General features: G+C 41.8%; 1 protein-coding gene across 5 annotated transcripts in view; it reads right to left on the reverse strand.

The window, feature by feature from the left end:
• Window positions 1-6,434: 6,434 nt before the first annotated feature.
• The window catches only part of LOC146185284 (protein couch potato-like), a 142,910-nt gene continuing 122,897 nt past the window's right edge, over window positions 6,435-26,447 (reverse strand). For 3 of the 5 annotated variants that reach the window (XM_084606229.1, XM_084606227.1, XM_084606228.1), the window contains 4 exons: window positions 24,350-24,582; window positions 19,749-19,818; window positions 17,251-17,358; window positions 6,435-11,737 (listed from right to left, as the gene is read on the reverse strand). In XM_084606229.1, the coding sequence (XP_084462355.1) occupies window positions 11,723-11,737; window positions 17,251-17,358; window positions 19,749-19,818; window positions 24,350-24,582 (426 nt within the window). In that variant the 3' untranslated portion in view covers window positions 6,435-11,722. The remainder of the gene's footprint in view (window positions 11,738-17,250; window positions 17,359-19,748; window positions 19,819-24,349; window positions 24,583-26,447) is intronic. The other 2 variants (XM_084606230.1, XM_084606231.1) reach the window with 1 other exon arrangement.

A 26,447-nucleotide genomic window follows, 5' to 3' on the forward strand; every position in this document is an offset into this window, starting at 1 on the left:
GTACTGCCATTTGTAACGTTCGCATACAACACTGCCACCCAAGCAACAACTGTTTTTCGCCTTCTTTCTCTTATATGACCGTGAACCATCTTGTACCCTGCACACAAATTCGCCATACCATCCAGATGCCTCTGAGTACAGTGCTTTGTCAGATATTGCACAGAAGGCCGAGGAATTCCGTCAGCTAGCTCGCACGTTTACCTCCAACAATCAAGGCTATCGCAAAGATCAGCATGATAGCGATACCCCTGCTCCGACGTTCTTGGCCGACAGCTTTATTTGGCTATGCGTTCTTGCCACCAACAAACTACAAACTAAACACCACGGACCTTATATTATCGCGTCTTGGAACCCACATCCCCTGTTAACTACGTCATCGAGCCAGTCACCCTTCTTCCGACCACTGCCGTCGCGACCGCGAGGTTGTCCGTGTTAGCCGCCTCAAGCCGTATTACAACCCTCTGGTCGTCTCTTCCCCGTGAGTCGCCAGCATGGAGACTTCTTCACGCGGGGGAATTGTAAAGAAGACAAAGAACAAACAACGCTGCGGCATCGCCATCACCATCGCTTGTCTCCGGCGCCCATCTCTCGCGTTGAAGCTGTGCCCTGCGGCTGGCAATTCGATCCTGCTGCGTCCGAACTACTGGCAGCGCTAGACGTTCGACCAGACTATTAAATGCTCATTTCACAAGCTCCACTCAATATTGCAAAAGAAGTGAAAAACTGCGTGAAGTACTTTCAGTCTTGTCTTGACATTTTTGACTGAATTCCGTGCTTAAATATCTGTCATGCTGGCCGATTCCAAACTCTAAAGCAATTTAATCTTTTTCTGCCCCTATTTCTCACGCACCATGCCACAGCGCGAACAGCTCCTGTTTAAAAGTACAGACGCGAACAACATACGAATCTCAATTCCGTGCTGTCCTAATTGTCCGTTTATGTCTCCGAGTGCATGGCACAAGAGAGCGCTTTGTTTTGAAGTGAGAGTTGATAATCACATGCGCTCTTCTCACTACATTGGTAGTTCAAAAAAACCTCGGTTTTGGGTCCAAAAACTGATTTTCGATACGCTGTTTGAGGTGATGTTTTATTGTTGTTTTGGTTTTTGAAGCTCGAGCCCCTCCGCAAACGAGTCAGCCCGATTAATCTCCATTGAAAAAACATTATTTCACTTCGCTGCTTTTGTCTTCGTATACCGCTATCGCATGGGCACCTCGGATCGTGATCAAGTCGGTCGAAATCGAGCTCGATACGGATCCAGCGTTGCTGCACGACGAATTCAATCGCGATCACCCACGACCCTGCGTTCTACAGCCTCGATCGCGGTCGAGCTGTCGCTGCCACCCTCGTTCGCAGACATTATTCAAATATACCAGCTGAAAGTAAGGGTGACACAAATTTTTTTATAATATAGCATGCAATATTAAATACATAACTTTGTCTTTATGTCATTTGAACGACAAAGCTATGTTCAAACATTCGACACCACGTGCATGGTTTGACAGAGGTAAAGAAATGTACGGGCTTGACGTCTGCCATTTCATGCGTGTGTTAGTCGCCTGGCGCCCTGCCTGCGTGCGCAATGAATAACACAACTGCTACTCGTCCAGTGAAACTGTGGTCAAAAAAAGGACAACACAGTTTTAATGACGCTTGTATTTTTATGTATTACAACCAAATTACGATGTTCATCGTGTGCGTAGCGCTATCTCTCGTGTAGCGATCTAACTTGTCGATTGGCATCGAGTGGGCCCGTGTAGATTGGATCACCTCAACCACGCTTGAAACTTCAATCACGATCGTTACCGGTCGCGATCCTATGTGCTCCGTGTGACAGCGGTATTACGCAGGCACTTGATCGTCTTCTTCCTAGGCACTCTTTTGCTTGGCGAAGTGCAAGACGTTGATCTAATAAATTATAGTCGCGATTATAAAGGACAGTCCACACATCTGCTGAAATAGGGCTGTAGTCTATTTTTTTTTTCTTTTTCATACATTACTTACCTGAGTTGTTTCTTCTAGACCGTAGTCAAGTGTAGCTTGACATGCAGCAGGCGAGCAAAGCATTTATTTCATTCATGCGGCGACGTTTGCTTTTTTTTATTTTTGGTACATGTCAATCACGTCAACAGCGACAAGCGCAAAACACACACATTCCTTCAAAAACACAATGTTGTAGCAAGACAGTATAAGATCGCCAGGCATGGCGTATCAGTTTATATCAAAATGGAGATGTGAAAGCCAGCCTGAAGCTTATAAAAAAAAAAAAAGAGCTCGGACGTGCTCGTTTAAATGCGTGCACAGCCATATATATTTTACCTATGTGCCAATCTCTCGTGAATAAATTCTATACATGAGCTTTGCGCACTAAAGAACAAACTTGTGAGCGCACAAAATTTAGATGTTGCCAGATTCTTAACACTGAACAAAACTGTGTGAAACAAAATGAGTTGGCGGGAGGACTCTTCGCCATCCAGGTGAAGCAACCAAAAAAAAAAAAAATTGAAGGGCATGTACTTCTCTTCAGATGATTTTTTTTTTTTTTTCAGCTAAATAAAGTAGGCAGGGTTTTGCCCCACGCCGTTCTCAGTTTAAGACCACTCACTTATCTGGTTTCACATCACCACTATTCTAGAACTTCTTACAATCACAAGGCTACGGCAACAAATAGCAGCAAATGGAGTCACAGTTCAGAACAGCTTTCAAGATGGGTAATATATCGCACTAGTATTCTGCTTAAGCCTAAATATGCAACAAACGTGTATTTACGAACATGCATGAGTACAGAGCTTATTATAAGGAACATTCTCAGTCATTTCCTTTTTTTTTTAATTTTTCATATAATATGCTCAGTATATTACGGGTACAAACTTCTACGAGGAAACATTACAGGGGCTTATACGAACACTCAGTACATTATAGAGGCATTAAACTGGCTCAACACAAAAAAGTTGGAAGCCAGACTGGACGGAATCATTGCTGATGATGCGCACGCTTGCAAAAAGTCAATATCATTGTCGCACATGCAACGCTTGTAAGGCGAGAACATTGCCATAGTCACGACGCATAAAAATTCAAGAAATGCGACTCACCAGTCAAACCTATTACACGACGCATCACTCTAAGACACATGTATATTGCAGTAATGCAGTAAGCGTGCTCAAGCTTCTTGGATCAGGGGCAACTCCGCGCTTTCACGCAAGCTTGGTCTGGGCAAAGCGCCAACACGCGTCTAGCCCTAAGAAACAGCTGAGACACCATTTCTTTTGATATCAGACAGGTGACGCTGGTACTCTAGATTGTGAACCGGCAATGGTACTGCGACTTCCGGTTAACGAGTGTCCCTCATTATTGAGACAACTTCGGAATCAATTGCGTCTTGCAAGACGTTAGTGGTGAGTTCCTGTTCGTGAAGTCGAGCAACTTTCCCGGAAACGACGAGCGTATTGCAATGTCATAACATTTGCAGAGGGATGTAAGGGGGGATGGGGGGCTAAGGCGCTGTCTGGTCCTCTCGGTGTCCTCTGAAGGCACAGCAGGCAAGAATCACTCGAATAGTTCCAGCTTTTCCCGTCTCTGGTGCCCTAAATGCAGCTGTTTTTTTTCAGAGAGATTTCGCTGCTACAGTAAGCATTTTCACTGTTCAACGTTCCAAAATATGGAGGGTATATTGAGAGTCAAAGAAGGCCGAATTACAACCGAAATATGTCGACACAGATGCCGTTGGGAAGCTGCGGATTGATAAGAATCCTGCAGCGACCCCGCTTAGCTCAGGACATTATCAAAATACATTTATTTTCAAGTGGCAGATATCTTGCGTGGCCTTCGAAATGGCGTTTCTTTTAAAATGAATGAGATATTTACTAACCGTTCGATTCATATACGTTCAATTATAATATTAAACTTTTGGTTGCTACATAAAAATGGTAAAGCAATCTAACACTTTCACAAAGTTTATTTCAGCCAGGTCGATTACTCATTTATAATTAAATGCGAACATCGTTAAAGAAGTCTATAACACAAAGGTGTGTAGTAAGAATACGTGTGCACCGGTAATTTTTCTTTCTTTGCGTTACAATTTCCGACTGTACATTTCTGTCACCTCAAACAAGAAAACAGCAAACACGGCGATTTCGGAAATCATTCAATGTGCATGGTTGGAACGGCTTCACGTGTCCGACAGTCAGACTTTTTAAGCATATAAATATGGCGACCGCACAATTCTTACTTTACGTAGATATTGCCAGAGACGTGAACACCATCGGCCAGAAAAATGTTTTCTTTAAGGCTCACATTTCGAGCTCACTCTCGCCTGCTTTGTGATCTTCGCTCAAAGGAGGTAGGGGCATATCAAATATGAGGGGTTATTTTTTTTTTTTTCACGTTCCTAACAGATGCGTTTTGTCGCAATTGTATTGCTGTCTTACGAGCGTAAGATACCAGCATAGGGCGTCCAAAGTCAAAGCAATCGGCAGAGCAGGCCAGGATTACTTTAGTAACTTGCATTTCTGCTCAAGGGAAGGGCACAAGTGGCATCAGAATGTATTCCTTGCAAATGGTTCCAACTAACCGCTACACACTACGCGCCCGGTTTGTACAATACAGACTGGGTGCTATTAACATCTGGTCCTCGGACAACTCCAGCGTTATCACGGGTGATTACGGCTTTCAGACGACAGGCGCGAATTTTAAATTGTGCCCTGAGTTTAAAGCTTGCAGTTTCAGTCCTCTTTTCAGAATGATTGCTTAAAGACAAATTTTGTACCGTTACGAGTCTTACTGGAATATATCAGGACTGAGCGTTCTTACAGAGGCACTCAATGATACTTGGAAGGTGCGAGTATAATTGAAGGAACGAGGTCACATCTCAATTTGAAATGCGTCAAAGGCATTCATTATTTCCGCTTCACTTGGAACTGTAGCAGCGTGTTGCTTAGCAGTACTAAATAAATACCGTACTTTTGTTCGTATTTTTTTTTTAATATCTAGTTCTTGACACCGCAAGAATCTTAACTCTAGAAAGAGTGTTCTTTTAACAGGTGCAAAACATGTGGGCTTGAAAACCACTGTTTTGATGCATTTTTTTTTTAACTTCCATCCATGCTTTCCTGCATCTAAAATGGGGTTTTGTATTTTCATGGTTGTGGAACATTTTACAAAAATGCAAATGCTATATATCATCCAAGGCGTCGGTTATATATGAAAGGTGGGGACAATTTGCAAATAAAGGAACACGACAGTACGCAGAAGCGTTATATAAAGAGATCAATTGCGCAGGAGCCTACATTCTTTCTGATATGTTTCATTCTTAAGCGTTCGAACGCTTAGCGTTTCCCACTCTATATGAATATTGTCAGTACACGTTTGTATGGAAGAATGCAAACAGAAGCTAAGCGTAAATATTTTTAAGGCTATGAGGGCCGTCCTACTCTATACCTACTCTAGACATCGAGGTTTTATTGAAGGTGTGAAGGAGAGAATATAGTTAACAAGCTGAACATTCCTCACAAAACTTTTTACGCACTGTACAAAACCTAAAGCTTTGCATCAGTATTTGCATCCTTTGACAGCTGTTCTCACTCGGAGAAAACTCCAAACCAACGCACTTGTGAATGCATGACATAAATATCATTTTCTGCCTAAGAACATTGGAAATTTTCAGAAGCTTGCTTCTTTCTATAGCGTGATATTGTTTTCCCAGCCCTTTGGAGCAAAGATGTGTAATTGACGTACAAAGGCAGGATAATGTTTTTGTGAATCATTGCGGCACCCTGTCTAGCTCTTACTCTTTGCTCCGCACCTGTTCGCGTAATACCGGGTCCAACAAAAAAAGCTTTAGTCAAAAAAGTCTCAGGTAAATTCTTTTTTCGGGAAACTGTAAAACAGTTTCCTTTTTTTTTTTTTTGTCTGCAAACAGCCGCGTAAAACAAGAACCGTTTGGGGAAGATAAAAGCAAACAATCTAAACTATTCGTCTATCTGCATTTGGCAGCTCAAAAAAGAATGGAATAAAATGGATAAAGATCGATGTCAGTGCAGTCCTCGTGTCAATTCCTGCAATAAAAGTCGTCATAAGGAAGGTAAATTTAATCCACATCGACTTCGGTTACAGCAGCTGTTGTTAAAATTTTTATGCCACTTTTGGTGTTTAATATGTAGTTGCAACTTTGAATTAGTTGTTGATGCTTCCGGGAAACGTTTATAGAAATACTCATTTTCCGCTTCTGTGTTATGGCTCAGCAACACAAAAAGCATTCGAAAGCAGCTTCATCCAAATTATTCAAGCGCGCAGAACTTGTAACGAGTTTCTCTTCTAATTTACACTACATCTGTTACTGCACAGAGCTGTGCGTCTGATACAACGCGCTTTACAAAAGATGAATGTGCCTACGCATGCTCAGTTTAATTCTCGCAAAGCCGAGCATACCGACGATGTATTGAAAAAAAAAAAAAGAAAAAAAAAACATCGCTCACCGTTCGTAGACGCTTGTTCAGCAATAGCGTATCGTAGTGTGCAACCAAAATCTTTTGTGATGTACGACAGGGCAACGCAACCTGTTGCGAATTCGCGGCTAGAAATTAAAGTCGCATAATGATTGTCCTTTGATTTCTTTTATGACCACCGGCAGCTTAAATTCTTAAGGCTTCACTGCATTTAGAAGATTCTAGACACACGTCAGGTTACGGAATAAAAACATTAAACAGCAAGCTTTTATTAGGCGTTGGTGATTATTGTAAAATGACAACAGTTTTAAATCATCTGAAAGTAAATTAGAGGAGGAGCGTTATAGTCAAACTAAGTGAAGATTTAAGAACGGCGACATTCTGGCTATGAGATAGATGCATTATGCACTATATTATACAAGTCTGCTGAACACTAATAATTGAATTGCGAATACGAAAACCATTTCAGTGCCAACGTTCGTTCGCATACAAAAAAAAAAACAATTATAACGCAATTTGAACTCATTTTAAAAATAATTTTGGTCACAGCTTTGATAACGGCATGTAATCGAACCGCACTGCAAAATGTTGCGGTAACATCTAGCCTACGTAATGTAAGAGCGACGAATATGGTCCTAGTGTTATCACATAATGGCCACTTTGTCCTCTAAGAATTATATTTTGTAAAAATGGTATGCAAGGGATAAAATCTAAGTCAAAATGACATCTACTCAAGTTCCGTAAAATAAAACAAGATCTCGTCGCATCTCTTAGAAACATGACAACGAGTTTAAGTTCGGCAGATTAGATGCGTTTTCTGCGTGAGGCATACTCTGTTTTAGGAAAGTGGTCCCATCAAACCGGCTGTGCACAGCTTTGCGTACATTTGTATTGCTATGTTCACATTCACCAAATGACTTCTTCACGCTGAAATCGCTACACTTTTTTGAGGCTACAAGAATTTAAACGCGTCTCTACACGTTCCTTGATGATATATCTAAACCTTCGTAATAAGGCGTTATAGTAGAGCTTTGTGCAAACTGTCGGGCCACAAAACCCATTTCTCATAGTGCTGGCGCTGCTTGCTTTTCTTTTTGAAAAAGCAAGGTTAAACAAGAAACTAGAACAAATGCTCTGCGCTTTGCCTTTGGATAAAAAAAGCAACATTTCTAACTGTGCTGATCAATGACTGGCAGTGCAGGGCGTGAACTGCTAGATATAAAGTTTCGCTTTTCATTTTGGAACAAATAATACTTCCCGATTGATAGTAAAGTCGCGTCACTAAGTACATTCTGTCGCATTCTAACTTCATGAGAAGGAAAATGCATGTGAGGTATGTCATACCGTGCCAAATCATGTGTGCCTATCATCATTACTTTCGTAACGCAATAATCAAAATTCAGCTTCTTCCCAATTTATTTCTACAGTGATAACTTTTTTGCCGATAAACAGTCCTATACCTAAGCCCACAATTTAGTTACCACCCACATGTAGAGTTAAATCTATGAAAACTCCATTAAAATTTCTACGCTAAGCGCGATGTGGCATCTATGTGACGCCTTCCATTTTTCATATTTCTTGCATAATGAGTTGAGCTTTTTCCTCAGCACCCCCTTTGAGCATATTAAAAGCAAAGCTGTATTGATCTGAACGATCAAAAAATTGTTCAAACGTGCATTACGTGAGATCTATTAACAAAACACTGCAAGTGTAACAAGTAACCTTTAACACTGCCATTGCCATCGCATCACATTTTTCCTCGAGAACAGTGTTTAGAACACCTGACGAAAGCTGGAGTGAAAAGGGTTTTTACCATCAAAGCATCGCAAAAAGAAAAAAAAAAGTTGGCCTATTAGCATAACACGGTCTGGCCAACTGTCTCAATAACAGGTCAAGCAGACAGCATTTCGTCTGGCGTACATTAGTTTTTCTAATTTTAGTTTAACGCGTGTTGCTCCGTGTTTCGATCAGATTTAGTTTTAAAATATAAAATCCTCATTATAATTCTAAGCACGCAAATTTGCTTAAAATTTTCCCTTAAAGCCTAAGGGTGGGACATGCTAGATGTTTTGTGTCGCTCGACACACAGACAGGCCAGATTGTTTCGAAAGCATTTCTCCATATTCAAGTTCGTAAACGCCTCGCGAACGAGCGTTTTCTTGGGCTGTATAGATTTTTTTTTTCGTTAACAGTTTTTAATTGCCTAATAGTTTCACCTTATTATATACTGCATGCATTTTCAAGTGGAGAAAAATTTGTTACAGCAAGCGGTCTGCGGCCAAAACAATTTTCAAACTTTTCTTCATGTCAGCGTAATTATTTTCACTCAACTTGATCAAAGCAGCTTGATTTTCAGCAATGTAAAAGGTAACTTACAAATAAAGGGCATCACTGAATGAAATAATGACACCGCATCTGTAACATCTTCTTAGCCGTATAGTAGTAAAGCTACTGCTAAAACAGACAAGAGGTGCCCAACCTAATTCAACAACATACTACTGAATTTGAGATGCACGCACAAAGTATTCCATTTGAGCATACGCAGAAGGCTACTGCCAAATATTCATCGCACAATAAAAGCTGCACCGGCATGACTTTATATTTCTGCATTGAGATATGTTGTTTTTGCAGACCTTTCTAGAGAATTGAACTGTTGTGTGTTGTTCATATAAAAACCGACAGATTTATAGCATGCAGTGGCGCAGTGAATCAAGTTGAAACGCACTTTTTTTTTATCCTAGACATAGCATCGAACACTTGAAAAAAAACTCTCACAATGGTCACTCAAAAACTATGTGGGTAGTACACCAACACATCCGTGATAGCAGCGCCAAAAAGCAGCCCAGTTCTTGTATGTATTAAGCAAACACCTTGTTTCTGGCTGCGTACTGAGCATGTGTCTTAGCAATTATTTATATGCCATCCATTTCATCTCATTCATTCCTTTCCCAGAGGGCTGACTGCCACAAAAACCATGAAAGCTCTACATCACACGCCTGCTTTCAGCAAAACTTCAATCTGAGCCAAATTCATAGAAATTTACTGTGTACGTAGACCATTTCTAAACGAATGTTGGGTATATTGATTTTCTAGGTCTGCAAGGCATTGCAAAGCATGGCGAAGAATTCTTTCACACTCTTTGCAATGTTAGCGTAAATTTGAAAGCTGCGCAAAACCTTTCTCTGCTATCTAAGTATCTGTGTCGTATTCATTTGGGGTTTCACACACTAAGATTTATGTTTACAAATCATTGTATCAGTTTTTAGAACTCAAAAGCCTATATGGTCCCTTGGTTTCATTTGAGGTACGAGCTCCTGTTTTTCCAGACTGACTTCACTTATTGTAGCATAATATTTTTTTCTTTCTTACATGTTATAAAGCCGCAAAAACTGAGTCGGAATCCAAAGTACCTGTGCATATACTTCTAGCATTAAATTATGCTCGGACCTGGTCACAATTTGCCAGCTAGGAATGGCAAATCTGTCGACGAAAGTAATTTGAAGCAGTGAATAGGTATAAAGGGTTTTGTGTAGCATAATTGTAGAATGCACATAGTAAAAACGTTCTGCTGCTATTAACGAAGTGCTAACAAAAACCCGACAGCTAATGCGTCTTTGAGTGTTCAACATATCTGAATATATAACAATAAAAGGGAGAGTCGACAACTCATTCGGTATGAAAAGTGCCAGTTCTAAATGTGCGCATTGTACAGGACACTCTTGAGCAAAAATTGATGTAAATGCAATAGTCAGGTCATTGCTGTTCCTGACGTCGTAGCAAAGTCGCTTCCGATGAGACGTTCTGCCACCTTGACGAATCGTTAACGTTCGCAAATTTCTCACAGTAACGACAGTATCGTGTCAGTGTATGGGAGCTTTGGTGCGTGTATTATAATATGGTTCTCTTTAATTTAAATATGCACGCAGTCACAGCTTGGCTTCAAACGGATCGCATATTTTTTTACATCCCAAGTGACAATGATTGTTAATGCATTCACTCACTATGTATATCTCTCAGGCCAAAAGCAAGCAACTGAAATGTTCGCTCAAAACGTTTAAGTTTCAAAGCAAGATAAATAAGACTCCAAACCAAAATTCATAATTAAATAGCTTTAGTAACAAAAAAATGCAATACAGAATAGTCATGCAAAAAATGGTCCAAACAAGCAGTAACATATTCAATGGTTATGAATGAAAAGGTAGCAGTTGTAAATTATATAACAAAACAAGTATATCAACACGACCCAAAAATAATGGAAAGGAAATGATTATAATTAGAAAAAAGGCATCAGTAATGAGTTTAAGGAATGCATCAGCTGTTTCAGCAACAACTGCATATAGGTCACTGGGAATATCAACTCTACGAGAAAAGTACTAAAAACAATGTATGCTTCTATAGCTATTATGTTATGCTTCACCTGTTGACAGTAACTAAATATTCGGCATCATATCTTACGTGCTAGCACAATAAACGTCACACAAGGATCTAAATAAATTAAGCGGCAAATTTAGAATAAATCTCCATGAAACACACCATAAAGTCGGTTTGCTATAAATATAGTGATTACAGTTTCTCTTTGTACACTGTGACTAGTACAACATTGTGAACCCAATTTTTCGCAACCCGCTGCTGGATCTTTGGTTTCAGCTCATAACCGCGATTCCGCGTTAACTGTATGTACTTTGGAGTATCGTACAGAGTTCACAAATGTTTTTGCACAGTTTTCTAGTCATTCCACCGCATGGCACAACCGCGAGGAGGTAAGCACTAAACATCTTGGGTCATGGTAAAAGTATCCGCTACAACTCTCACACTTTAGCAGAACAAGCCTGGTCGTGTACTAAGACACTTCTGATAGCGACGAAGTTTCAAAGCATCATGGGTAGAAGGCGTTCTCACACAAGCTTCTGCACAACATGACTTCTAATCTACTCATCTATCACACCAATACACTATCGTCGCCTCAAATGGATAAAAGCAGTGCTGTGCCAATCTGCCACAGCGATAAAGGTCTCGCAAGATAATATGACAGTCGAGTAATATAAAACAAATAAAAATCAAGAACTCTTCACTAAGCACTCGCTTGCTAAACAACACTTTTTTTCATCACAAACTAGAAGCGTCTCCTTCTGGAAACGCGATTAATGCAATGTACTGAAAATATAGTCCAAGCATTCGCCTTTGGTTGCTTGCTTTGCAGAATGCTGTGTACACCTCTCGAGCACACACCGAGATTCACCTACGGAAACTTGAAGCGCTTTCTCGATCGTTCCAGTTCATCATTCACGGGAAACCTGCAAAGACGAAAAAGCAAACAAGGAGGTACACATTGATTACAGTGACAAAAAGAAACACAACTTCAGCTGTACAGCAAAAGCTGAAACTTATATACAAACATACAAAGGGAGGTTTGCTTTATAAAAGTGAACGTCCTGATGGTAATTTCTCCTACGCCGCGATATTTCAACCACCCTGGTTATCAATAGAAGAGACGCTCTCAAAATTCTGCTACCTTCTCCCAGGATCCATGAAGTCTAAAAAAAAAAAGAAAACACTTATTCAAAAAATGTCAAACGTGAGCTGCAGTCATTTAACTCACTATCAAAAATTTCCTTAGGGTGTTTTTAGATTTTTATTTATCTGCTGTTCGCGATGCATTTCCTCCTGTAACATATTTCTGTCAAACTTTACCAAAAACATTATTCAGGCTTTGAACTTTCCTTCCCTTCCATCTTATTTTGTGGCGAACGGTGATGCTATTCTCGCTGAAGCCGGACATTTACGCACTCGACCTCCTAACCGCATCCCAGAATCACTCAGACAGAATGCACTAGAGGGCTAATTTCTGTCATTGCAAATGTTGTTGTTTTGTTGCAAAACATTCTCGACGGTTCGCTATTTCCATCTTTTCCCTTAGACCTGAGGTGGGACTGTTTAATCCTGTCAAGTAAATAAAGCTTTTAATATAATTTTCTACTGTTAAGTTAATTCTCTCGTTAGCTAAACTACCCTTTCGTCCTAGTCCACTTTCCCTCAAATAATTTTCATTTCTTTCTGAATACTGGTTAAAGGAAGGCACCTTATAAATAAGCAGATCGCTTTGCCTTTCTCAATCGCTACGTTGGCTGACGGCTGGAAAGTGAAAAAGCACAAGGTCACGTTCTCTATTGTTTTTATTCCTATCGGCAAGTACCGATTTCGCTCGCATGAATTTTTCCTTAAAATCTTCTTTTGCTTAGTCTGCCGAGCCTAGACTCTAAAACAAAGGCTCTTTTCTAGAAGTTGCCAACAAAACCTGGATGCTAGTTCCGAACCCCAAGCGTTCAGTGATATGGAACCCACATGACCACATTGCACGCGAAAACCCTAATGACAGGGGAAAAAAAAAAACTTTATCGGTGTCTGCAACATGCGAAATGCAATTCTGTGTCACTGTTTCGGTGAATGATTCCCCGGGTTATTCATAAAAAGCACTTTTTCCGCCCTTACAGATCTTTATAGTACACGCATGTAAAGGTACGTCTAGATGATTCTTTTCTTTTACATCGCGAGTATTGCGAGAGATTCACGCCTTGAAACAATCACGTCTTGCACAACGTGTTCTTCTAACAGCCATTTTATTTCGCCCAAAAATCCGCTTGGCAAATGGGCTGGTAGGACTAAGAGTTTGTGCGTATTAGGCTAAACTTTGTCATCATCTGCTCAAGGTGCAATTAAATATGAAGTGTGTGGCATATTTGGAACAAACGTTTGTTGCAAAAGTATTCTATGCTCCGAACTACGTCTGAACGACAGCTCATTGATTTCACCTGGTTCATTTCATGGGCATTTTTTTCTATTGAATCATTATTTCGTTGTAGCAAATTAAACTGATTCTGAACCATAATACGTGATTCAGAATTCTGAATTACATATTCTCAGGATACCGTTCTCAGCGCCAAAATAAAGCGAGTGCTAGCCAAAAGATATCTCACAGGAGCCGCCAATCGATTTCCCCAACAAAAGCCTCTTTCAAACGGCGCGCTCCTAACGGTTCGCACAGTAGTATCTAGTTGAAAACTAATACCACTGATCAGACTCCAGGGCTGTTTTGACATGATCTAGCTGCAAAAATCTCGCGTTTCCAGTTGCTTTGTCTGCTTAGTAGAGAAAAAAAAATACGCTGAAATTTATCTCGCCCGCTGAACTAACCGTATGTTACGTATTGTCTATGTGCCTTGCGTTTAGTAAACAGTCATCGCGCTCCTATTTGAAAAAATATCAATGAAGCCTTAACAGTACATGGAGAATTATTTGGACATGGGCTGTATGGATAGGACTGTATGGACATGGGCTGTATGGATGACTGCACTAAAGAAACTGTTTATTTGGGCTGACTTGCGCCCGCAAAAGTACTTAGCAACTCGGCGGCGGCGATAGAAACAAACGTGCTCGTCGATCGTCGAACAAAGAATGCTCGTCACACTCGGCAACGCTCAATTTAAAGGCTGCACAGAACAATCTAGATAACGTCGCAAACAGCTACCAGCACGGGCTGGAACATTGTGGAAAGACACCCGAGTGGCCGGAACCTTCCAGACAGATCTCGGTGCGTCTTGCGCTACGACAAAACTGATAAAGGTGTGACTCGCGACATCGAGCAGTAACAAACAAAGATTACAGAACTGATACGCGGTCCAGAATCAGAGTGATAAGCCTGTATGCCGGCGGCTGTTAAAAAACAACAAATACTGTTTTGCAGGTTTCGCGGCAATATTACGTTCTCATCGCAAATAGACCATTCCTGCCGCAAAAAAAAAAAAAAAATCATAGCTCTTTATGAACAAGAAAATACATACACCTAAACGCAGATCACTCCCACCGGCAAATTCCGCAAAAACAAAAAAAAAAAGATGACTGCTTTGAGTAAAGTAATTTTTCAATTTTTTCGAGCAAGATCATTGAGCCTGACCTACAGCGCCATTTATTTCAATATGGCGTCAGCCCTTCCTCTTCCCAGTAAGCATGTCGGGAGTTGAACTTGCTGTCTGGAAGGTTTACCAATCCGATTTTCTCCTGCGCCTTCTGCTGCCGTACAATGTCCGCATAGTCAGAAAAAGCTATCGAATCGATTCTCACTGATAATAATACCTGGACGGAGCTCTTTTCAGTGTCAAAGATTCCACGTATGGGGTGGAGGCCAACGTGGCCCAACATCCAAGGCGACACTTAGAAAAAAAATTGTGTGTGAAACACCTATGGCCTAGTATTGTGGTGACTTCACAACTTATTTTGTTTCGCTTCCTTCGCCATTTGGCTCCTTAGCAGGACTCTTTGTTTCGCTAGTGTTAGAATCTACGAACATTTTATCTCAGCTGTAGCGCCCCTATACACAAAACTTGGACACTAACCAAGAAGTATTATGGAAAGGCCACTTGGAGCAACGCATTCCAATGTTTGTTTTCAGTAAGAATAGTTTGCCTTTTTGTGCTCTTTTAGTGCAGAGAAAAGAGAAATTGAAACCTTATTCTATTTTTTTGCCTCGGCAATGTGGTCATGATATCTAGATGTTTAGTGACACCATTACCGCAGTCCAGAAGCACATAGAGTTGCGGCCTAGACTCACAGATCTGCATTAAATAAAAACGTACTGGCGTCATTTCAGACTGCACAGGAACGCGATCAGCAGCGAGAATTAAACTGCGTATATAATTATGTTTCCCTTTCTGCTGTCTCATAACCTCCCTCTTCTCACTGAAAGTAGCATCTTTGCAGTCAGATTCCGGTGATCAATCAATAATCACCAAAGTTTGTTTCCTCTTCACTATTCTATTCCGCTATTCCATTTCTCAGCAAATCCCGCCAGTTTGAGGTCCCGTAAACGAGGCCCCATTTGCCCACAGCCTTGTTTATTGCTGAGAACGCTCACCGCATTGGCACAGGGACAAATTAGTAGTTCGTTTTTTTGTTTTTGTTTTTTACTTATTGGCTCATGCGTCTGCTAACATAAAGACAGAAGAAATGTACTAAAGAGCGAACTCTAGTAAGTGCACGCTATTTCCGCTGGCTCACTCTGGTAGTCGTAAATTGCACTACAATGAAACAATGTAAATGCGGCGCAGCAATTATGTGGACACAAGATTTGCTGATTCAGGCGAGGTTATTATGGTACGATGGTCACTGTCTCGTAAATACCGCGGCCAAGACTCTCAGCAAGCCGCTCCTGAATTGTTCTTGCGTCTCGCTGTCACTTCGCGGGCCACATGCGACCTTGAACTAGGTGCCTCGTGCATGGCCGTGTAAATCCTCCGGCGAGCGTTGTAGTGCACAAGTTATGAACGCTGCGTGGCGAAGTGGCTGCGCGCTGCACTACGTTGTTAGATTCGAGTGTTTTTCGAAGGTACACGTAGCAGCTATATAAAATGTATCGATAATCTCGTGCTGTGTAAAGAAGCGCAAATTTCTTGCATTTGTCACTGCGAACCGCATTTGTTTTCGTCACATTATCTCAGTACACCAACCTGCAGTGCGTCCTCAAAACGCCACTTCCCGTTAAGACAAACCCTGGTCACATATCTTATGAATCAGAGAAATGCGTAGTAAGAACGAGACCACTCTTGCATGCATCCTCTGAAGAGCAAAACATGCAGTGCCGTTGAAGAGGATCCGGTATTTTTTTTTTTTTTTTTAGCATAAAGCGCTCCGTTAATCGTTTCATCGGCCAAATTTTTTAACCCCCCTGCAGACGTTTTTGCTACGTTTCTAGCTCAAATATGCTTACCCTTATAAGCAACCAGCAGTTTTTCTTGAACACATCAGCGTTCCTGTACGTGCTTACTGAGCTGTTTCCCATTATGTACTACCGCCCCGCTATACTGCCCTAATGGTTATGGCCCCTGGCTAGTAAAACCCAGTATACGGGCTAATCCTGGCCGCAGTAGCCACGTTTCGACAAAGGCAAAATGCAAAAGGACGCCTGCGCACTGCGCAATGTGAGCTCATGATAAGGACCCGCAAGTGGTGTAAAGTAATCTTTCTCTCGGGGCACATGTGTCGCTTCAGTCTGGTAATGCCAATCTGTGCAATTTTATTACATACAACCATCCGTCTCCAGGGGCCTTTTGCCGATGCCTCAGGTGTAACAAAGACTCGCGTCTTCAGTTAACTAAGAAAATTTCCAAAAGTATAGTCTGTGCCATGAAAGCGTTAATTTTTGGGCTAGTCGGTGATCAGTCTTAAAATTCATCTTGTTTAGCGCAAAAGGACAGGACACACAGTAAGGACGTGTCTTGGTGTACGTGTCTTCTTACTGTGTGTCCTGTCATTTTGCGCTAAACAAGATGAATTTTAAGTATAGTCGGTGGTGCTCATGCAGCTGTGAAATAAGGTTATATATATTCACTTCATTTCGTGAAAATTGATCTGCAAAAAATATTCATGTTCTTGCGCCCGGAGGTTCAGTCACTTTAATTTGTGAAGCAACCCATCCTGTAGCGTTATCAAAGTGCTCTGAGAAGAGGAAAGGAGTAGGAGCAATAGGAGGAAACTACTCAGAAAAGAAGTAACTCGCAACACTAGGAAGGCAGCTGGAAACAAATTTATGGCATGTAGAAGAAGGCCTTAGACAGAAATCAGGAAACGCCGACCATAGCACAGGTGCAATAAAAGTGAAGTCCAAAACCTAGAAAGCCATCTAAACAGCGTGGTAATGATAGAGCGGTAAGACATCTATGCATGTTTTCTCCGGTTGCACCCTTACTATGGTTTGCGTCTTTTGCTTCATTTTACGCTGCGCTTGATTGTTAATTAAAACTCTCGGTGCTCTCACCTCTCCCATCTTGTTTTTGGCGAATTCAATGCGGACTCCACCTCGATCTGAGGAGAACAGTACACAGCCCTGCAAGGCATTCATAGCATGTGTTGCAAGGCGGACGTCCTGCAAATAAGCAAACAGAAATCCTCACGTTAAGCCGAAACTTTAAGTCAAACGTCCACAGGCACACTAACTGTTTGTTAAAATATCCCCGCATTATATCAGGCCTAGTCTTACGGTTGAAAGCAGGCAAACCTGAGCAAACTAGCATTTTGAGTAATTACGGATCCTCTTCCTTTATAGAGCGGGACAGTACTTATCTTCTTTCGTGCCTTAATTACCTCGACGCTCGTATTCATTTAACGTGTTCAGAGGAGCCGTGGCATACAAAGTAGGAGTAAAAAATTTCCTCGCATTTTTTTCTTCAACGTCCTTTCATGTTACACGAAGCACTAATTTTTGCATCACGTTAATGGATTTCTTTAAAGTTTACACTAAACATGCATGTCGCTACAAGAATAACGCTTTGCTCATAGTCGTTCTAAGAATCCACGACAGAAACCCAAATCTTAACCAGCCCCAAAAGTGCTAGTCCCCGCTCATATTAAACTGCATATATTTATGTTTCAGTCTCTAATTGAAGGCACTATCATGAGCTCCTTGAGCAAATAAAAATGAAGTGCACAAAAAAAGTGATTTCACTTTAAAGCATTGGTAAATGTCTCTATTTTGTAAGGAAAAGCAGCGCGCCAAACAAAAAGTGCTCGTAAGCAATTATCATGCAGGTAAGAAAAAAGCTTGCGGAAAATAGGCGTACAAGAAATGAAACTCAGAATGTGGCAGCATAATAATTTTCGACGCAGTGACCCCTCAGGTTAACTTTTCAGTGATTGCAATTAAATGCGCCCCAATTTTCAGTGCTATCAGCGAGCACTAACAGTGTTCGTGCTAAAGATATTTAACATATACTGAATAATGAGAATCAGCGCCAGTCAGGGTTAGCTGGCATGACAGCTAGTATTACCTACGGGCTCTTTTCACCGCGTTCATCATATTTCTGTACTGTGATTGTGCAATTCCTTGCGGCAAACAAAAGATGGCATGTGCAGTTAACAGCGCTGCACTAGAGGTGCTAAATAGTAATTTCGCTTTGGAATAATATTTGCTTATGTTTTCTATTATGAGCTAAATACCTGCACTCCAAGAAGGTAGCTGGTATTTGGCAGAAGCCTCAGCGCGGACTTTATATGTGAGAAACGCTCCTGTGCAGACAGCATTGGCCGAACAACACTTGGAATTAACAGCTTATACTCTGCAGGCTTGGAGTTCTTCTATTTTTTTCCGATGAAGGAAGCAGAGAACAAAAATTCGGCATAATGAACAGAGTTGTTTGCATCTGTGACGGAAAGGAAAAGACATGGTCGTCGGAATTTTTCTTCTCATTAAGAAATAACAGAAAATGCAGATCCCTAATTTTGCTCGATAAAAACAAATTCTGTTTCCAAAGTAGTACTTCATTTGCATAGCTTTTCATATGCGATGCTGTTTCAGTCTTTCTTTTTTTGTGTAGATGATGACCGAGTGCTACTTGTTTGCGGCTTGAATTTGAGACAAAGCTTCACTTTATCCTTCCTATTTCCAAAATTGTTATACTTTGGCTCAGCGTAGCGTATTTCAAATTCCTTATTTTCTGAACAGAAATGTGCCAAGTGCATTACTTTGTGATTTCATTACTGCGGTGTAAGTAATGGTGATGTTGACCCTCATCGCCCGTGCTGTGAAGTAAAGCATGTCCATCCGGGGCCGTAACGTAGAAGCCGTGTCTCTTTTAGACATAGTGGTACTCTATTATGCCAACTAAAACTGCGATACTTACCGCACAAGAAACTCTTCAAATATAACATATACCGGTGAACGAACTGTGCTGCCATTCATGTAAGTATACGGGCCTATTTAACTCGCACACCCCTTGGCCAAATAACTTGGCTGGCTATTCTATCTCGTTAAAACGCGGCTGCAGGTGCCTCACACTAGTTCAGGTTCCTGACTCACCATACCGCCTAACGAAGTAAGAACGCGGTCGTGTGTAAGCGGCTTTGCGTATTCTACAAGCAATGCAAAACAACAGCGCAAGATGGGCTCCTTACGCAGCCATACAAATGGAAATCAGATCTCATCGCTTTCTGCCATTACTCAAGGATCGAGCTGTCGGATTATTGGAACCTAGATCCCGTGTTTGGCTGTATGCGCAGCGGCGGCGGGTGCAGGCGGGGAGGCAGGCAAAATGCAAGTGTCGGCATGCAGCGTACAGCAAGGAAGGAGTTCGCGACAGACAAAGGGCTGCTACAAAAGAAGCGAGCGCAACACAACCAGAAAGAATAGGCAAACACGGAACCGAGGTTCTCGTACTCCATTTTTGGAGACTTTGATATTCGCCTTCATGACTGCTAGGCCTGTATTTCTCGTAATGTACGACTCATGTTCTCCAAGATGTGTGCAGAGGTAGTACTTACTTGATATTCGACAAAAGCTACGGGAGCGCCACCTTTATTGTGCATACGCAAGCGGCAAAAACCCGGGAAACTGAAATTAGAAAATAATGGTTCCCGTGAGTGCAGTCGCCCTCCCGAACTCTGCTCTAGCATAATCCTTGGGCTACTTTAGCCAAGAAACATCTAGCTAGCAACAAAGCTTGGCCCTGAAAGGGATTGTGGGCCACGAAAGTGGCCTGATTACGGCAATAACGAACAAATTGATTGGCATTGCCGAGGGACATACCCAGGGATGTAAAATTACAGGCTGAGTGCACGTTATCTACCAGTGCGTCTTCTGTAGCTCAATGCACGAGAGTAGCTCTAGAAACTAACGATTTCTTACTCGCCTTTTTTGGTGCTTCATGCTGGCCGACGTTCACGACAGCTGTTACATCTTACTCAAGAGCCATATATTTCTCCGGCAATTAGTTCGCGGCTGCTGTCTTTTCAATATCTGCTTCTGGTCCTCCTTGAGATAATGTTTTTCAAACCCACCTAATATGGCTGCCTTTGACGCTCTGTCGGATTCACGTCTTCACAGCCAATGCAATTTGTTCGCTACGAGCAGTTTCCTGCCGCACTTTTCATACACTGCCTAAGCAGCAACTGGAAGCAAGCGTCCAAGAGAAGGATATCTCATGCGTACTAGCACAATGTCTACAGGCATGCACACAAGATACATAACATGTGAGTCACAACAAGCGCCGAGAGTAGGCTAGTTCATGGTCTCAACGTGCAGCCCGACAAGTGCTTCACTACAGTTAGTCAAGAGCGGAGAGAAGAACGTCAGAGAAGGCGTGTAAAGAGCACAGTGACGTTACAGGTGGTTCGTCTCAGCACAATGCACAGCACGATTTGGAAAGCGTCGTAGCAGGCTATAGGTACGATCGAAATGTTTCGGAGCGGAACTTTGTTCCACGCCAACGACTTGAAACGTCACTGCGCCAACTTGGCAGCCACCGAACTGAACCCGCTACAACGCTTTCGGTGAACAACATCGACACAACATACATTTCAAGTTTAACGTTGCGAAGTAAATGCCGAGCGAACATCACAAATTTTGTGAAACGAAGTCGAGCTTGAAAGACGTTGGGGAAGCGTTTTTTTAAACGGTTCGGAAAGCGCATAAGTTCCGTTTCAAAATGGTGCAAAACCTGGCGAATATTTCGTTAACATGTTGAACAAAAAAACACCAAAGCAAAAAAACCGAAAAGGGGACTCAGGCCTTGCGCAGTCGCTATTTTCTTTTAATTTAGGTATAAAGAATTCTCACAATCGCTTTTTTTTAAACAAGAGAAATATCATTGGCATCAGCATTTCCTAAACTACTATGTTGATATATTTCTTATTACGTGTGCTGCAACGAGTGGAAGAAGCGCACAACGAACTGCACGTGCAGGATTAGCTATACATAGTGATGACAGTGAAACAGAAGCCGAACGCACTACTAGGCATACAGCCATCCTAAGCTTCTTGCAGGTGCAATCACATTAGAAAATCACTGATCGCTTCCATCAGTTTCACCACTAAAATTAGCCGACACAACAAATAAGGCTTTCGAGAAAAAGTATCAAAAGATAGTTCATCGTCATATAAAATTTTATGTTCGCTTGTGGTGAAAAAATGTAGCAGCTCTTATTCTTGTCTCTGATCGTATGGCTGAAGCATGATGGAACCACGTACAGAGGACTATAGCTCATGATGTCATTCAGTCTGCTTTTGCACTGATCAGCTGATTCGTTGGCCGCGCAAATCTGCGTTTAAAACGTTATGCTCTCTTAAGTTACACGAAGGATTAATTCAAATCCTCACGTATCCATACAGAAAAAAATGCTCGCAAAAAAAGAGATCATTCTCAACAAAAACAGAGCATTTGTACCCACGAACGGAAAACAACATTTCAACTGCAGTTGTCGCCATCAACGGCCGATTTCGCAAGTAAACTATATGCATCATTAAGGAATTCTTTTCGCGGATCGCGTAAGCTTTGATGCACCATCATTCACTTGAAGACGGTGGCAGTCAGTCCGCCTCGGTGTGGGCAAACCGAGTTTGAATTGAGTGGCGGGGAAATACTCTCTGCAATTTTCTCAGCAAAAACACAAAATAGAATTTTCGCTGGCTGACAAACGATAATACATGCAGGAGACACAGAATTAATTTTTACAGAGAACACTAGCTGGGTGGATTTCTCTTTAGCATCAATTTAACCATTTGATCCTAGACGAAATTAACTACAGAAATTTTTTCGCTGTAACGACAGAATTTCTGCGCGGTTTTTCACGTCGGGCCTTTTGTGACAACAAAACCTTCTGTAGTAACATCAGAGGTTTGTGTAATTAGAACAGAGAAGTACTACAGAACTGGAAAAAAAGTCTGACATTTACGACTGAACAAAAATATTTTGTCTTTTTTTTTTGACACGGTTCTGAAGTTTTTTAACTGGGATTTCACACTTCTGTGCGGTAAACATGGTGCTTGCTAAATGTACCAAAGGTTCTTGTTCTTGGGGGGCATTTTTGGCAGAGATGAAGCTAAGCAGCATATATCAAGGGCTCAAAGTTGCTCAAAGTTGCTCAAAGTTGTTCAAACAGTGTTCTACACAAAATTAGGCATTCCTGCTTCGTTGTTGGGGATTCATAAGGCACTCAGCAGTTCACTTAAGAGCGCCCCTGAAGAGAACTTCAAACTGGCATCCTGCTCCCCCCCCCCCCCCCTCCGCCCACCCTCCCCCAAGCATTTCTGTTTATAATGGAAAAAAATGTGCATTACTGTATATGTCTGCATTGATTCCAAAGTCTATAGTGCCTACTCCGTAAATAAAAAAAAATAAAAATATGACCGTACGCATCCCTCCCCTTGCACAAAAAAGCAGTTTGTCAAAAAAGATATTGATATTATCTATGTTTAAAAGTTTCGCTCCTAAATTGTTAAGCAAAACTTAGTCTTTTATTTCTTATTTTGTCGCCGCAATTGCGCAAAAGACGCATTTGCAATTAGCGCCACTTGGACACCTCTTTTCAGACTGTACCAATGGGTGAGTTAACATCGTTTTCCGGTACCAGAATGTACAATATTAGTAGTATCTTGCGCACTTTGCATCATGTTAGCAAGTGGATACGGCACTAGAACTGCTAAAACAGTTTTTTACCTTTGAAAGTGATAGTCGCGTTGGAAGAGCACGTCGTGAAAACTCAATGTTACATTTAAACATTTCAGGATGCAGGTATCTTTGCTTTTTATAAGCAGTAGTGTAAATTTCTGAGGTTCTGCGCAACTCCGAAATAAATAACCCATAAATTGCGTTACGAATGCAGGTGTAAATGATTGCAAGGAAACGGTACGCTTGGGGCACATTAATTTGATATTTTTATGTTTGTTTTCGTAAAAAGAACAAGGAACAAAGAGCCGCAGTCGTTATTTCCGAAGTAAACTATACAAGGGTATTTTCCGAGAAATCCTAAACATCACACGTTTTTACCGCTAGCTTGCGCATGTTGCAGCCTGGCCAATCCTGGAGTAGTCCCAATGCGTACGCGTACCTTTGCAGCACAAAAAGGGTGGCTTTAATAGCAGAAATTCTATTTATTACTCTGAAGAAATCACATGAAGGACTCCTCACACGTGAGTTTGATAACCTGATACAGCTGCTAATGATAAACAACACGAGACACCGCACAGCCGGAATATTATTCTATTTCAGTCTTGTCTCACTTCAATTCGTGTCCTGTTTCAATATCTGCAACTGATTCAGGAGATGGCACGGTCTGGCTAGCACCTGCTATTCTGAGCGGGGTTTAACACCACTGCAGAAGATCGAATAAAAGAGTTCTTTTAGCATGTTAATCCTGACGCCCTCAATGCTCAGGACCACCGGCAATGAAAGTTACACAGCTCAAATACGCACTATACACTAAAAGTCAAGGTAAAATGTCTTAGCCGCTCGGACTCTAACATAGCTTCTAGCTAGATGGCTACTGCAGCTTCTGCAGGACCAGCAGGTAGGGGAAAGCACTAGAATGTGGTGTGATTGATACATACATTCGGCAATGGAGAAGCCGTCCTGGATTTTGCTAAGGTAAAGTCGCTAATTTTATAATCTCGAAATAACAAGGTCGCCAAGCGTGTGTCTGCATATGCACCTGTCAATACCTCTGCAGCAGTTGCTGTTCAAGAAAATCACAACTGATCATGGTTTCAAGCGGTTACTGTTTTGAATTTTTATCTTTTACTACCACCTACAAGCACGCTATTAATATACTGAATGAACCTTGATGCAGACGTTGTAGTCTGGCATCATAAATTCGCCCAAAGCCATTACAGGCCCAAGCCCATAAAAAAGGCTGTGCAGAAAACCAGCCCGAATATGTCAGCAGACGCAACCGGTACCTGTTATGGTCTATACGGACTCAGTTCATTCTACGTTTCATCATAGATAAGAGACTGCCCCCAAGTACTCTGCGGCAATCTCTAAGTGGCGGCTTCACAGACGTCAGTGGCTAGGTCTGCGCATGCTTTCACAATGTGCTCGAGCATGACAGAACAGTGCTTAGCGTCGGAAGCCAAGTCGGTACACATACCTTCCGAAGAGGTCCTTGAGCTCCTGCTCGGAGACGAACTGTCCGAGGTTGGCCACGAAGAGCGTGGAGCAGGGCGGCGTAGCCGCAGCGGCTGCCGAGGACGAGGTGGAGCCGACAGGCGACGCCAGTGCCGGGCTCGCCACGAGGTGCGGCGGCGGCATGGTCGCATGGATGGCCGCCGCGCTTCCGGCCAGCGCCGCGTGTGACAACGGGTGCGTCATTGTCAACGGAGGCTGCGCGGAACCCAAAGCAAATCAGTTTATGACCTGTCGCCAGTGATGTGTCGTCTCAGCACATGCGGTACTTCGTACGTTTTCGGGTAACTTCAACATGAAAACAAACTGTCGACTTGCACACAGGAACAAAAGATGTGTAATTAGTTTTTGCACTAAATATAAAAATTCCTATGATTTGCTGGTATTTAGAAAACACAACTTTTAAAACTGGAAAATTTGTGCTTGTGACTCAAACTGTTTCAGTAATTGATGCTTGAACACTGACAAAGCGTTGGCTTTAATGATGGAGCTACCTCTTCATCCTTTGTCATAATTTGTATCACCACCAGCGCTGGCGGCTAAGAGGAGCAGCGGTCACGCATAAGTTCAGACAAGTTGTAACGAAACACTTCCACAACATTAAGCACTGCCGGTACAAAGTAAGACATACTGTACGTCCGGAACGCAAGCTCGACGGCCTACTCTGTGCAAAGTGCGATAAGCGCACTGCTCAATAACCTGTGAAGTAATGATGAGAAGCATCCATACGCCAGGTGAAAACATTGCGCTGCTTTATAATTTGACACACACTGCTGGCAGACTGGAAACATCTAGGGCAATCTTTCCAGCGCTCGAGTAAAAAAAAAAAGAAATTCATTTTACATACTGTTCACCAATGTGTTCGTCGATGCATGCCAGTGCTTAACCAGTACTTAGTACTGTACCTTCACGTAAGAACAGATCTCTAGTCATTTGTCCATATAGTTATAGTCGCCAACTCTAAGACCTTGTTACGGCATACTGTATTCGTTCACATCACATTTTCCATAATGCGCCTATTGCTGTAAGAAGGTACAGCACTAGTAAAGTATATGAACATTTGAGCAAAGGCGTCTTCAACAAGAAGCTGACAAGCAGTCCTGATTAGGGTTTTATTTTGCCATGACCTAGGTTTAGACAATTTTAGACAAAAATTAAAAAAATTTCTTCTTAATTTGAGATTTCTTTATTTATTTTTGAGTCGCGGAATTGATAAGTGTTTTTGTACTTTTTTCTGTATTCTGTTTTTGTATCTAAATCTCGCGGCAATGCACTGTTTACTATGTATTTCGTTATTTATTTTCAGTGTTGCTTCATAAATTTTCTTACAATAATATTATTCTTTATTTTGCCTATCGAAATCTATTACCATGGGAGGTCCCACCTGCGGTCTTGTACCATGGAACCTCTCGCTGTATATTCGTGTAGGTTGTTTTTTTGTTCAAAAATAAACTTTCAGCTTCAACTTCAACTTCAATTGTCGAGGGTGCTAATAAAATATAGCAACATATCGCTGCATGCAATATATGCAGCAGATTGATGCTGATCAGCAGTAGACGACACCACCCTCGACTGCGCTGACGGATTTCTTTTCATGCCTTCTGCATCATATCAGTTGTTGTTAGACTACAAGACACTTTCAGCTCATTCTCTTCAAAATTGGAGATGTGAAGCAGACGTCAATGCGCGTCGCTTTCGGTATGTATGGAGAACGGAGTTGCAACTCGTTCGCAATCGACGGCTCATTAAATCAGTAGCCCTAATTTTAAAAATTCCTCTCAAATTTGTAAAGTCAATCGCCAATCTCTGTGAGACGGAAACGAAACAGCGGTGATAATGGTTCTCAATTCGGCGCTGCGAACTGAATACTTTCCAAATTCGCTTCTTGTGTTTACCATTTCTAGTTTCCTGGCGCAGTCTTAATTTGACTTGCTTCTCAAAGGAGCAATGCTATATTGTTTCCAAATCGACAGTTTTCGGTTGCTAAAGCATTTGCAATGAGAAGTGTCTGAAAAGGCCCCGGCCTTCGCTGAGCACAAGCAACACACTTCTCGCTTTTCTTG

The sequence above is a fragment of the Amblyomma maculatum genome, chromosome 6 (genome assembly GCF_055883805.1).
Source record: "Amblyomma maculatum isolate TAMU_Amacu chromosome 6, ASM5588380v1, whole genome shotgun sequence".
In the NCBI taxonomy this organism is placed as follows: Eukaryota; Metazoa; Arthropoda; class Arachnida; order Ixodida; family Ixodidae; genus Amblyomma; species Amblyomma maculatum.